We start from the raw sequence: 13,007 nt of genomic DNA on the forward strand, positions 1-13,007 counted from the left end.
ACATATGTAATATTAAAACATTAATAAAAAAAACTGTCCTTACCAAATGCTAGTGGTTGGCTTGCTTACTGGGATGGTCATATGGTACATGAGAGTGGGTGGCTGGGCTATGGAGTGGGATGGGCAGGTGCTTGGGAGTCTGGAATGATAAAAAATATATAAAATGATAGTTACTACTACTGTAACTACTGCACATGTTATTACTGTTTGACATATGTAGTGTGTAATACGTATGTTCAATATAAAAAATGAAGAATTCTTTTACCTGAAGGAATGGGAGAGGTGATACTCGTATCAACTGATTTGGGCTCTGGGGAGGTGATACTTGTATCAACTGATGAGGGAACATCTACATCTGGAAAGAATGATAGGGTACATAAATATATTATAAGGTGGATGTAATTGTAGCATATGTACACTTTTAATAAAATTTCTATTAGCAATTTATAAAACATTTTATACAAATTTGTTAAGGATTCCTTACCTGATGTATAGGGCGAGGCATCAAAACCATGGAAAGGCTCAGGGTCATCTGGGTCACTGTCACTATCAAAGGGGTCTGAAATGGAAAAAAAAAATAATAATAAGGTTATGCAACATCAAACACATTGTACCACTATGTAAGTTAGTGTACGAATGTATGTAGGGTGTAAACAATTTCCAACATGAAAATGAGAAAAATGAAATTGCTTACCTGATTGTACACGTGCAGGTGGGCGGGCTGATACAGAGGGTCCAGGTACAGGGGGATCTGGAACTGTCACAGGTAGTACAGGGAGATCTGGAACTGTCACAGGTAGTACAGGGGGATCTGGAACTGTCACCACTTCTGCAATAAAATTACAAATGATGAAAATTAATGAAGTTACAATTTACTCTTACATTTAGTAGTTGTTACATTAAAAAATTAACACATTTTAATACTATGTACACTATGTAAACACATAAATTAGTAAAACAGTTCAGAATTCCTTACCAGGACTAGGAGTGGGAGGTGGTGGTACTGGAGACTTGTGAAAGAAAGTGTCAAGCCTGGACTGCACACTTCTCTTCGTCTGCTTCTCCTTCAGGGTCTCCTTGTAGAAAGTCACCAAATCCATGATTCCTCTCTTTGATTTTGTCAAACCTAGAAACGTTAGGGTCTTCTGCCTCAAAAGAAGCCAAGGCTCTCTCCAGATGAGTAAAACCCTCTGACAAGCCTTTCACAGTTAATGACCTGGGTTTTGGCTCTGGTGCCGCCTCCTCTTCTCAATCATTTGTTGTTCAAGTTCTGTAAGTCCTCTGCAGACAATTCCTCTCCATGGGAAGCCAGCAGCTCTGTTACATCATCAGGTTCAAGATCTAGTTGCAGGCCTCTTGCTTAGCCCTAACGATCTCCTCGTCACAGTCTCGACGTCTTCTGCCTGGTCAAAGCCTTCAAAACTGTTCACAAACTGTGGACACAGTTTCCTCCAGGCCCCATTTAAAGTGGTCGTCTTCACCTCGTCCCAAGCACTTGCAATGTTCTTCACTGCATCTGCAATGTTGTAGCCCTTCCAGAATTGCTTCAGTGTCAACTCCTTGTTAGCTTCTATGGCCCCCCTGGCCCTCAAAGCAACCACCGTTAATGGTCCCTTCTAAGGTAAGTAATCCCTTGTAAATTTGCTTATTACTACCCTGGTCCCACCCCATTGGCCTGTATCAGCGATGTGGTATTGGGTGGGAGGTACACCACCTTCACATTAGGATGCATGTCGCTCAAATTTGAAGGGTGACCAGGGGCATTGTCCAGGACTAAGAGGGCCTTAAAAGGCAGACCCTTCGAAGTCAAATACCGCTCCACTGCTGGCACGAAATGGTCATTGAACCAATCTTCGAAGACCATTAAGGTAACCCACGCCTTCTTGTTAGATTCCAAATCACAGGGAGTTGACTCTTGAAAATGCCCTTGAAAGCCCTGGGATTCTCGGCCAAATACACCAGCAAGGGCTTCAGTTTCAAATCACCACTTGCATTGGCCCCAAACAGCAAAGTCAGTCGCTCCTTTCCAGCTTTAATGGCCAGGTGTGCTGACTTCTCCTCCTTGGAAAGGTACGTTCGATTTGGCATTCTTTTCCAAAATAATCCAGTCTCATCCACATTAAAGACTTGGTCAGCCGTGTAACCACCATCCTTAATTATCTCAGCCAAACCACCTGGAAAACTTTCTGCTGCTTCGCTATCAGCACTAGCAGCTTCACCTTGCAGCTTCACATTATGCAAATTTGCACGAGCCTTAAAACGGTTAAACCAACCTCTACTCGCGGAAAATTCACCACCAGCACTGCCTTCGCCAAACTTTTTCACTAACTCTGCCTCCATGGCAGCGCTCTAGCCTTCTCCTGGATCACACTTAAGCTCGGACCGGAAACACGTCGCTGGTTCTGGTCTCCAGCCAGATCATGAGCAATTTCTCCATTTCAACAATGCTCTGGCTACGTTGCTTCTCGTTTATCACCGTTGACTTCATCGGTGCAGCATCCTTAACGTGCTTCAGAATACGTTCCTTATCCTTCACAATGGTTACCACCGTGGTCCTGCTCAAGCCTAAAGAACGGCCTATTTCGGTGTTAGTTCTCCCTTCTCCGAACGCTTTATCACGTCATATTTGACCTCCATCGTGATGACCTTCCTCTTCTTGGATGAACTATCATCGGAGGAAGTACTTTGGCGTTTAGGAGCCATTGTAAATTAGCGAAAATGGCAAGGAATTTCAGCAACGTATCAGCACACAACCTAGTGGAATGCAGGCAAGGCACGCGATTGAAGTGGCGTCCTTTCGTATTGTTACGCTTGGCGTCCTCGACCGTCCCGAGGTCGTTGTTCGGTCAATTTACCATACAGTTTAATAGCGTTAATTAATTTATGCACCTCCGCTCAAAAACTAGTTCTGCATATGAGGTATCGTTAAAAAAGCATAACAAACGTCGTTAACCTTGGCATTTGTGTTGTAATCTAACCAGAAACTTAGTTTTTTTAATTATGTACTGGAAACAAGCAATGATTTTTTCATATATTTGCGCTTTTGGAACTGTTTTAAACTGCGCATCCCAAGGCTATGTATTCATTCGCCCGCAAACTAGTTCCGCATATGCGGCCGTCAGTAAAAAAAATTCAAACCAAAAATACGAAAAAAAAAAGTGTCAAAAATCATTCATAAACCTCAAAATTTTTGTTGTAATGTAACCAAAAACATATTTTTATTATGTACTGTGCTAAACTATAAAGGATTTTTATCATAGCATGCGTTTTTTAAAAGCGTCGTTAACTCGGAGCGTCGGAAGCGTCAGCGTCGTAACCTCGGAACAAGCGTCGTAACCCAGGACGGAATTTCCATTGAATATTTAAGAAAAAGCGTCGTAACCTCGGAACGTCGTAAGCCGGAACCGTCGTAAGCCGGGGACCGCCTGTATATATAGCTATATATATATATATATATATATATATATATATATATATATATATATATATATCTATATATATATATATATATATATATATATATATATATATATATATTATATATATCATATATATATATATATAAACATACAGTATACACATTTATACACACACACACACACACACATGGTGGACCCCAGCTAGATTCATGGTTCAGGAATCGTGGATTCAGTACTTCACGGTTTTTTCTGTGAAACTTATCCCCAAATATATTGTGGGAAATTCACAACTTCAAGGATTTTTTCATTGAGCAGTATTTACAAATTACTTTATTTTCATTTTATTTTCAATAATAAATACATTTTTATGAAAAAAGATTGAATTCACTAATTTACAAGTAGTAATATTAATGTAAACAGCCAAATATTAATCAAATGTTAAAAGTAAAATCCCTTAGTATTGATTTATCATCATCCTAATATGTACTGTATAAAAAATGATATTCATCAACTCCCTCTCTCTCACTCTTTCCATGACAACACATTATTGGTGGAGGGAATGGGAAGTAACCAGTAATAATAAAGCATGTAGCTTGGTACTTTGTATATACTGTCAATAGTATATAAGTTCTCTCTCTCTCTCTCTCTCTCTCTCTCTCTCTCTCTCTCTCTCTCTCTCTCTCCTCTCCTTTTCTCTCTCTCGCTCTCTCTCTCTCTCTCTCTCTCTCTCTCTCTCTCTCTCTCTCTCTCTCTCTCTCTCTCTCTCTCTCTGAGATAAGAGAGAATTTTTATGCAAATGTAACATCTTTTTTGTATGATTGATAATTTATTTCTTTCACTCACTGAGATGAAAGAGCATTTTTATGCAAATGTAACATGTATCTTTTTTGTATGATTATTAATTTAATTACTAAGTTTCAAATGTTGATATGGATTGAGGTAACTCGTCCTTTATTTATGCCTTGCTGTGTGATGTACTTCTTCCAACTCTCCCAGCCAATAACAGAGAGAGAGAGAGAGAGAGAAGTGTCAATAATACAGTACATATATCTTTCACAATTATATTTTGTTGTTTACATTAATATTTGAAAATTAGTAAATCACTTATTTATCTTACAAAACAAACATACATATTACATAATGCGTAAAAATTCTCTCCCTTATCTTTGTGAGAGAGAGATGCAGAAGGGGCTCGATAGCTCTGCATGAGATACCGTATATGCTGGCATATAAGGCAACCCTGCGCATAAGATGACCCCTAATTTTTCATGTAAAATTGTAGGTTTAAAGGTGTATTCGCCACATAAGACGACCCCCAATTTATCAAATTACATAACCATCGGCTGATGTAAATTATTTGATACATAAATAAAAACAATAATTATTGGAACAAGAAGCCATAATAACAGCACACACTAAAACACAAGCGAAACTGGCAATGAACGGGGTAAAGGCCGAGAGAGGTCAACCCCAACTCTCACCCAGGCGGTTAAGCAAAGACTGACACTGTGGTGTAGATGCGTGGTCTTTGACCACTCTTTACCCGATATACGCATGCGTTGCCAGATCTCACAAGATTCCTTGCTTTCATCTGCGATTTAACCGGATCTAGCTAGGTGCTAGAAACTATCCTATTGTAAGACCGAAGGTTTGTAGCTATGAAAAATACAAATTGTCTTAGAAAATTTGTCATTGTTCATATACAAAACAAACCTTCGGTCTTAACATTAGGATAATACTAGCGCCAAGCTGGAAACCAGTAGAATTGATAACAAACTTGTGAGATCCAGGGACTATTGGCATCTATACCAGGTCACAGGGTATTGTAGTTCCCAGAACGCCCTTGGTGTCTTGTGACCCATCAGTTACTTTCCTACCGCCTTTAAGATAGGATGGGATTACTTTCTATCTGTTTTAAAGCCGGTTTAGTTTGCCCGATTTTATTCATATTTTCATTTTTTCTCTCTCTGAGTGATCTCAGTGTGGGTGTGATCTACTAGGTGTGTGTACGTTGTGAGATGGAGAATTTTGCTTCACCAACGGAAATTTCTTCAGGTTCTCGCAAGAGCCAGAGGAAATGCCCTGGAGTGAGTGGGTTTCCTTCTTCAAGATTTTTGACATCGGTGTCTACAGATCCACATCCAATGTGTAGTAGGTGCAGAGAAAATGTATGTACTATTACTAATCCTTGTTCAGTTTGTTGTGGTTGGTCAGTGGAACAATGCATGAAGTTTTATGGGAAGGGCCAGTTCAAAAGAAAGGAGACGTCGCCATCTTTGGATGACCAAGTGTCGTCGGCTTCTTTCGTATCGGCAATACATCAGACTGCTCCTTATGTTTCGTCACCTGCTTTTGATGTTTCCCATACCCCTTCAGTTTATTCTAGCGATTCGATACTGGAAACTCCAGGAGGGGTTTTGGGTAATTTTATGCATAATTATGCTCTGTCATTCCCAGCAGGGAGAGGGGGAGCATTGCCATCTTTGTTCCAGGTGTCGGCCCCCGATGCGCAGAGAATAGAAGGAACGTGGTCAGTGTTAGGCCTACCAGGCGTACCAACCTTGGAGGGGTTGCTTTCTCATTATATGGCGTCACATTTCCACCCGGGCCTGACAACGATGAATGTTCTTCATCCCCCTGGCCTGCATTTTATGGGAGCTAATGCCACAGCAACAACAACATCAATGTTTCTGGCACTGCAAAATGTTAGAAGCAGTTTTGCAGCACACACAGGGCTTCCAGCAGCAGCCGCTCAATCTCTCCCTACAAGAGTGGTGATGTCACAACCGGCGTCACACACGGACATGGCTGACGCGATGACGTCACAGCCTACTACTTCTCTCACTACTTCGTTGCCTCCGGAGACGAATACGCTTTCTGACTCTTTGATACACAGTCATGAAGAAATTACAAGCTCTAGAGGACAAGATAGATAAGAAAGACAAAAAGAAAAGACGTGAATCGTCGTCGTCTTTGTCTTCTTCGGCATCATCGCAAAATTCAATGACGTCACTGCGTGTACCAGTCAAGTGTTGGAGGATACGGGATTTTGTGACTGATCCTCGGGCCAAGAGAAGAAGAGTAAATTCTTCTTCCTCTTCGAGCCAGGACCGTCACATCCCTGTCAGCAACACAGTAAAGAAGACAGTGGCTGATAAGCTTAACGCTAATGGACGAAGTCATTTACAGGCATCCGAACAAGCGAAAGCATCGGCGGTCGCTGGGATAGCGGCTGCTGCAGAGATGCCAGCAGTGAGGACAAAGCATTTAGAAGAGACTCCACTGCCGTTGGTAAAATCAACGGTGAGTGGGCAGCATTCAACGAAGAATGGAGAATGGATACCAGTTTCGCCTGTAAGACCTTTTAAGATAAGGAGAAAGGATGAGAGAGCTCCCATTAAAAGGTCAAATAATAAAGATTTGGAAACCATTTCCTGATACGCTAATGGAAGGCGTTGGCCTCGATGAGAGATCAAGGCCGACTTCCCCAACGGCCGTTGGAGATGATAGTTAAATGACCTTGAATGATATTAATAGAGATAGAGAGGAAATTAGAACGGTTTCAGGAGAACCTTCATCTTGGAGGTACAGTAACCTCCCCGTTAACACGAAGGTTACGTTCCTGGAGATGTCGTGTGAGCCGAATTCGTGTTAACAGGGAAGTATTTCTCCATAAGCAATAATGGAAATAAGGGGGTTAACGTTCCAGGGCAATGGGAAACTTAATCTATTTTGGGATTTTGCCAGAAAAAAACACTATATTTATATATTTTTATATATTTATATATATTTAAAGGTCACAGAAACAATAAAAACACACATTCTTACCCTAGTTGTATTTATTTAAGAAAATACTGTTCAGTAGTTGTAACGCACGTAAACTAGTAAACACTGACGCATCACTCCAGTCCCCACGCTCACCCCCCTCTCCCTCCTCACCCCCTCTCCCTCCTCATCTCCTCCTACTCCACTGTCCTTCCTCGTCCCGCTCTCTCTCCTCACCCTGCTCTCTGGCTCAGTTTTGTTTGTGTTGTTTTCTTCTTTTGTTCAAGCATTACTGTTTAGCAGTTCAGTTCTGACATCACCTTTCTAGCTATTGTTGCACTCCTGTTGATGTTGGGATCCTTGGCTTCTAGGATGTCTAATGCTCCTCGTATGGATGACAGGGCTTCTTCAAGATCACTTTTTGTTAGCATTCGCTCAGGCTCTGGGGTGGGTGCTGTAGGCCGTGATGCAGCTGCCTCCAACTCTGCATTTTGTAGCTTCTCCATCTCCAAGAGTTCTTCGTTTGTCAATTCCTCTCGGTGTGATTCAAGCAGTTCTTCAATGTCTTTTTCTTCAAGTTCATCGAACCTAGCTTCCTTTGCCTTGACAAGACATTCCTTGCTAGCTTTGTAAATATTTTCACTGATGTCAAAGCCGACGAAATCATACACCAATTGAGGACACAGATGTTTCCAAACCCCATTCAGGCATTTCCTTGGCACTTTCTCCCAAGATTCTTTTATAAAATGGAGAGCATCTTTGATGGTAAACTGCTTCCAATATTCCTTCACGGTCATCTTATCTGTTTGTGTCCTCGCAACCATGTCAGTCAGGGTCGAACGTAGATAGTAAGACTTGAAAGTTTTGATGATTCCTTAGTCACATGGCTGAAGCAATGAAGTGGTGTTTGGTGGCAAGAAAGTGAACTGGATGTTGCTGGATAGATTTTCTATTGATGGAGGATGGCTGGGCGCATTATCCAAGATGAGCAGAATCTTGAATGGAATCTCTTCCTTCTCACAGTAAAGTTCAAATTCTTTTTCCAATTTTCCAATGTAATCCTTAAAAATGCTTCCCGTCATCCATCCTTTTTTGTTGGAATACCAATAGCAGGGTTGGAAGGTCTTGACATAGCCCTGTGAAGACACTAGAACAAACAGAATTAGTTTAGTGCACCGTAAATTGTGAGCTGGTGACACGATTTTCTTTTTTGTTATGGTTTAGGAATTAAAAATTAGAGTTTACAATCTTGAGAAAAAATATCAAATCTTTTGTGGCTAATAATTGACGTTTATACCTTACCTTCAATGCTCGTGGATTTTCCGAGTGATAGATGAGGGCAGGCTTCAGCTTACAGTCTCCCTCTGCATTGGCACCAAACATTAGAGTGAGTCGATCCTTTGAGGCCTTGAATCTAGGTGCTGTCGTCTCTTCAACCGAGATGTAAGTCCGGTTAGGCAGTTTCTTCCAATATAGACCAGTTTTGTCTACATTAAAAATCTGCTTAGATGTGTAGCCACCTTCCTCGATGATCATCTTGAGGGTAGCTGGATATGTCTTGGCTGCTTCTACATCGGCAGAGGCTGCTTCCCCAGTCATCTTGAGATTGTGAAAGCCATATCGTTTTTTGAACCTGGCGAACCATCCAGCACTTGCATTAAAGTTCTTGACTTTGTCTTTCTCCTCCTCGTCTACCAGATCATTGTGAATACTCAAGGCTTTAGCCTGTATAATAGCCATGCTGAGAGGGACATTATCCTTGTTCTGGTGTTGAATCCATTGTGCCAATAACTTCTCCATCCTCTCCATCTCTAAAGATCTTGCCCTGGAACATTGTGAGGAGGAAGCTGATGTACCAGCGACAGCACTAGCTCTGATTTTGTCAGCATTCGCCCTTATGGTCCTCAATGTGCTCTCGTTAAGACCTGTAGCGAGAACTATTACTGAAGTTTTTTCACCACGATCATAGTGATTCAATACTTCTAACTTCTTTTCTATGGTCACAACTTTCCTTCTCTTTGATTCACTCTCCTTTGAGGCAAGAAGACGCTTGGGTGCCATAGTAAAGTACGCACTATTATGTTAACCAATGCTAGAATATATTGGCTCTTCTCACTGCGAGGGCTGGCTTCACACTGAGCCAGCAGGCAAGAGAGAGAGAGCGCAGGAAAGGTGGGGTCAGTCAGACTCTCGCCACACCTCCCGCGCTCTTGCTCTCAGCGGAAAATTCAAATCGTGTAACATCAAATATTATGTGTTAGCAGAATTTTTCTGTATGATTTTGAACTCGTGTAAGATCGAAATCGTGTTAACAGAACTCGTGTTAACGGGGAGGTTACTGTATAGACGGAGTTCTCGCTCTAGATCTGTGAGTAGAGAAGAAGTTAGGCAGTCACGTTCTCCTACTAACTATTCTAGATCAAGCCGATGTCGGCCATCAGAGATCAAAGATGCCACGGTCGTAGGGTCGGACGGCCATGACATACCAGCGTTACCCTTCTGCAGTTTTGTCAGAGCCTAGGCATTGTGATAAAACTAGAAGTCAAAGTTGGATCCAAGTCAACGGCTGGTGTATCTGGGTACGATTATAGACACAGTAAAAGCCAAAGTGTTCCCAGCAGACCAGAGGGTAGAGAAATGCAAACAAGTGGTGAATGCCTTTCTGGAAAAGCAAGCACAGCCAGCAAAACAGTGGCAAGTAGTACTGGAAATTCTAAGTTCCCCGGCAAAGCTGGTACCACACATGAGACTACACCTTCAATCATTGCAATGGAGGATGAAGGAGTTTTGGTTGCCAACGGTAGATCACCCATACGAGCAAATTCCCTTGTCGACAGAGGTGAGGAAAGACCTGCTGTGGTGGGTGCAGGACAACAATCTGACAGTGGGAGTTCCCCTTCAGCAACCCTCTCCGGACCTCTTGCTGTCCTCGGATGCTTCACTCGAAGGAGGAGCTGATGATTTCAGGGAAGTGGAGTTGCGAGGGCAGAGAACTCCATATAAACGTGTTGGAGTTAAAAGCAGCGTTTCTGGCACTAAAGGAATTCCGGGAGAGTGTGAAGGAGCAATCAGTGGTATTGATGTCAGACAACAACCACAGTAGTAGCTTACGTAAACAAGCAAGGAGGCCTAGTATCTCGGCAGTTACACCTGATGACAGTTCAACTTCATCAGTGGGCTGTAGAGAACTTAGTAGACATCAGAGCCAGATATATTCCAGGAAAAAGAAACATAGTGGCCAACAAATTGAGCCACAGGGACCAGATCCTAGGAACAGAGTGGTCCTTGCATCAAGAAGTAGTGAACAGAATGTTCTTATTGTGGAAAAGGCCGATCATAGACCTATTCTCAACCATGTACAACAAAAAGTTGGGAGTGTATTGTTCAGTAGTCTCGGACGCAGAGGCAGTAGCAGAAGATGCGCTACAACACCCATGGGACAATCTGGACGTGTACGCATTTCCTCCATCTTGCATAAGCCGTCAGGTTCTGAACAAGGTAATGCAGTCTCAGAACCTCAAAATGAGAACGGATAGCTCTCCACCTTCCGTAATGCAATAAACCATGGCATTGTATGAATACCCAGAGAGGGAAACCAATAGATTCTCATATATCTTTGGTTCAGAGGTTAATAGTCCATTGTCTTAGAATACATCTACTATTCAGAAATGGATAAAGGTGGAAAACTCCCAGTCGGTTATAGAGACTTACCTCCCACCAATAAGTAAGTCTATCCTAATGTTAAGACTGAAGGTTTGTTTCGTATATGAGCAAATGACAAATTTTTAACCAATTTGTATTTTTCATAACTAACAAACCTGAGGTCTTAACAGATAAGGCCCACCTCTAACCACCCCTCTAACAGTCTAAACTGGGTTGGAAGAGTAACTGATGGGTCATGAAATGCCAAGGGCATTCTGGGAACTACAATACCCCATGACCTGAAATAGATGCCAATAGTCCCTGGATCTCACAAGTTTGTTATTAATTCTACCTGTTTCCAGCTTGGCGCAAGTATTATCTTAATGTAAGACCTCAGGTTTGTTAGTTATGAAAAATACAAATTGGTTAAAAATTTGTCATTTTTTTCACCATAGTCCCCATGATGACCCACTATATGCTGGAAGGGTTGGAAGTGGTTAATCACACAACAGGGTACCAGCTTCTCTGGTTGCTGATTGGCTTGTTGCACAACAACTTGTTGGCTGGAAGGGTTGGAAGTAGCCAATCACACAGCAGGTTACCAGCTTTGCTACTTGCTGATTGGCTTGTAGCTCCAATGCTTTGTGAGGGAGTTTCCCCTCTCGTTTATGATTGATTTAAGCTTAGTGTGTTGATACGGTATATTCTTATAACCTAGTTTTGTGAATCAATCTTTATTTACCCTTGTGTATGTACCGTCAATAGTGTATTACCATATATTTCCGCATATAAGATGGCCTTTAGATAAGACGAGGCCAAAAATCATGGTAAATTTTCATGAATTTATCTCATATTTGTAGTTGGGACAACTAAATTACAAATCAAAATGTTTTTTTTGGAGAAAAGTGATTACTTGCAAAAATTAAACAGTACAACTATATTAATAATGATGATTTAAATAAAGATTGTTTTGCTTGTTGTATCATATAACAGTATTACTATTATCATATCATTACGGTATTACAGAATATAATCATCGTCATGTACATCATTTGCTTTTGATATTGTTTACATTCTCAAAATTTCTGCTGATTGAGTATTATCGATTCTTCATTGCCATTATTTGTTAGGAGAGATATAATTCGGAGATACCTTTCACCATAACGAAGTTTGGTTGAAAACATGCACATATTACTTAACTGTATAAGCATTAAGTAGGTGTGATTTCTCCAGTTCCAAACATCACTGCCGCCTGGCTGTTATTCGTTTTATTCACCCCCTGCTATAACCTGCAGCTTTAATTTACTAGTATGCTTTCTTGAGATCATCTCTGCATGAGAAATGAACAAAAATGTATTTTATTTTTACTTATTGAGAATTGGCAGGGTTTAACAATTTTAACGGAGCTCTTAATAAACACGTCAGCAATCAGTTTTCTCAATTCGGTTGTTTATGCCAATACATGTTTACAATAATCGCTTCATTCAGAATTCTAAAAACTGGAATTTTGTAGTGGAGGATGGAGGAGTATCATTAGTATTACAATTGTTGAGAGAGAGAGAGAGAGAGAGAGAGAGAGAGAGAGAGAGAGAGAGAGAGAGAGAGAGAGAGAGAGAATTGCCTCGGTCATGTTGTTACACTGATAGATATCCACTTGCAAAAGTCGAATAATAGTTGTATTGAGAATATTGATAAATTAGATGAAATATGTTTAACTGTAATCATATTACATGTATTATTGTATTACATTATAAGAAAAATTGATGATGTGCCATTTGCATTCTATGGTTGTTTACAGTCTCAACTGATGGCATTTTACCAATATCATCACTGTCTTTAGTTGCTGAATGAAACTTAATTAAGAGATACATACATTCCTTTCGTAAATGATCAAAGTTGGGTTTAACAAAGCCAAGCATATGTTTTTCATGCAGGAGGACGCAGTAAAGGGCAACCATTGTTTTTTTTACGTTTCGTCGTCATTCTCAAACAACCGCTAATAATACTACAATAATGAACGATAAAAATTGTACACAATCATCTTCATATGCCTGAATTGTTCGAAAAGTTACAATTTTAAATTACAAACAGCTTTGCGTGCTGCCTCACTTAATATTCGCTGCGTTTATCATAAAAGCATGGAGGGAACGTGAAAATATAGTGTCATAAAATAATTTTTAA

The 13,007-nt window shown here is 40.8% G+C and overlaps 2 protein-coding genes and 1 long non-coding RNA gene across 8 annotated transcripts in view; 1 reads left to right on the forward strand and 2 right to left on the reverse strand.

Annotated features, from left to right (window-relative positions):
* Positions 1-1,188, reverse strand: part of LOC135205617 (uncharacterized) — a 3,321-nt gene extending 2,133 nt beyond the window's left edge. Inside the window, exons 1-4 of one of the 2 annotated variants that reach the window (XR_010312561.1) lie at positions 695-1,188; positions 485-559; positions 266-355; positions 44-139 (exon numbers count right to left, since the gene is read on the reverse strand). This is a non-coding gene — a long non-coding RNA (uncharacterized LOC135205617). The remainder of the gene's footprint in view (positions 1-43; positions 140-265; positions 356-484; positions 560-694) is intronic. The other variant, XR_010312560.1, reaches the window with a different exon arrangement.
* The window catches only part of LOC135205618 (ubiquitin carboxyl-terminal hydrolase CYLD-like), a 271,604-nt gene that overhangs the window by 90,262 nt on the left and 168,335 nt on the right, over positions 1-13,007 (forward strand). The gene's annotated exons all lie outside the window — the stretch shown is intronic.
* The window catches only part of LOC135205619 (tigger transposable element-derived protein 1-like), a 35,935-nt gene that overhangs the window by 9,782 nt on the left and 13,146 nt on the right, over positions 1-13,007 (reverse strand). Inside the window, exon 2 of one of the 2 annotated variants that reach the window (XM_064236414.1) lies at positions 7,390-12,156. The exons of the other annotated variant lie outside the window; for it this stretch is intronic. Coding sequence (XP_064092484.1) covers positions 8,412-9,245 — 834 coding nt within the window. The 5' untranslated portion in view covers positions 9,246-12,156 and the 3' untranslated portion in view covers positions 7,390-8,411. Of the gene's footprint in view, positions 1-7,389; positions 12,157-13,007 lie in introns of those variants that run through there. 2 annotated transcript variants of the gene reach the window in all.

The sequence above is a fragment of the Macrobrachium nipponense genome, chromosome 24 (assembly GCF_015104395.2).
Source record: "Macrobrachium nipponense isolate FS-2020 chromosome 24, ASM1510439v2, whole genome shotgun sequence".
In the NCBI taxonomy this organism is placed as follows: Eukaryota; Metazoa; Arthropoda; class Malacostraca; order Decapoda; family Palaemonidae; genus Macrobrachium; species Macrobrachium nipponense.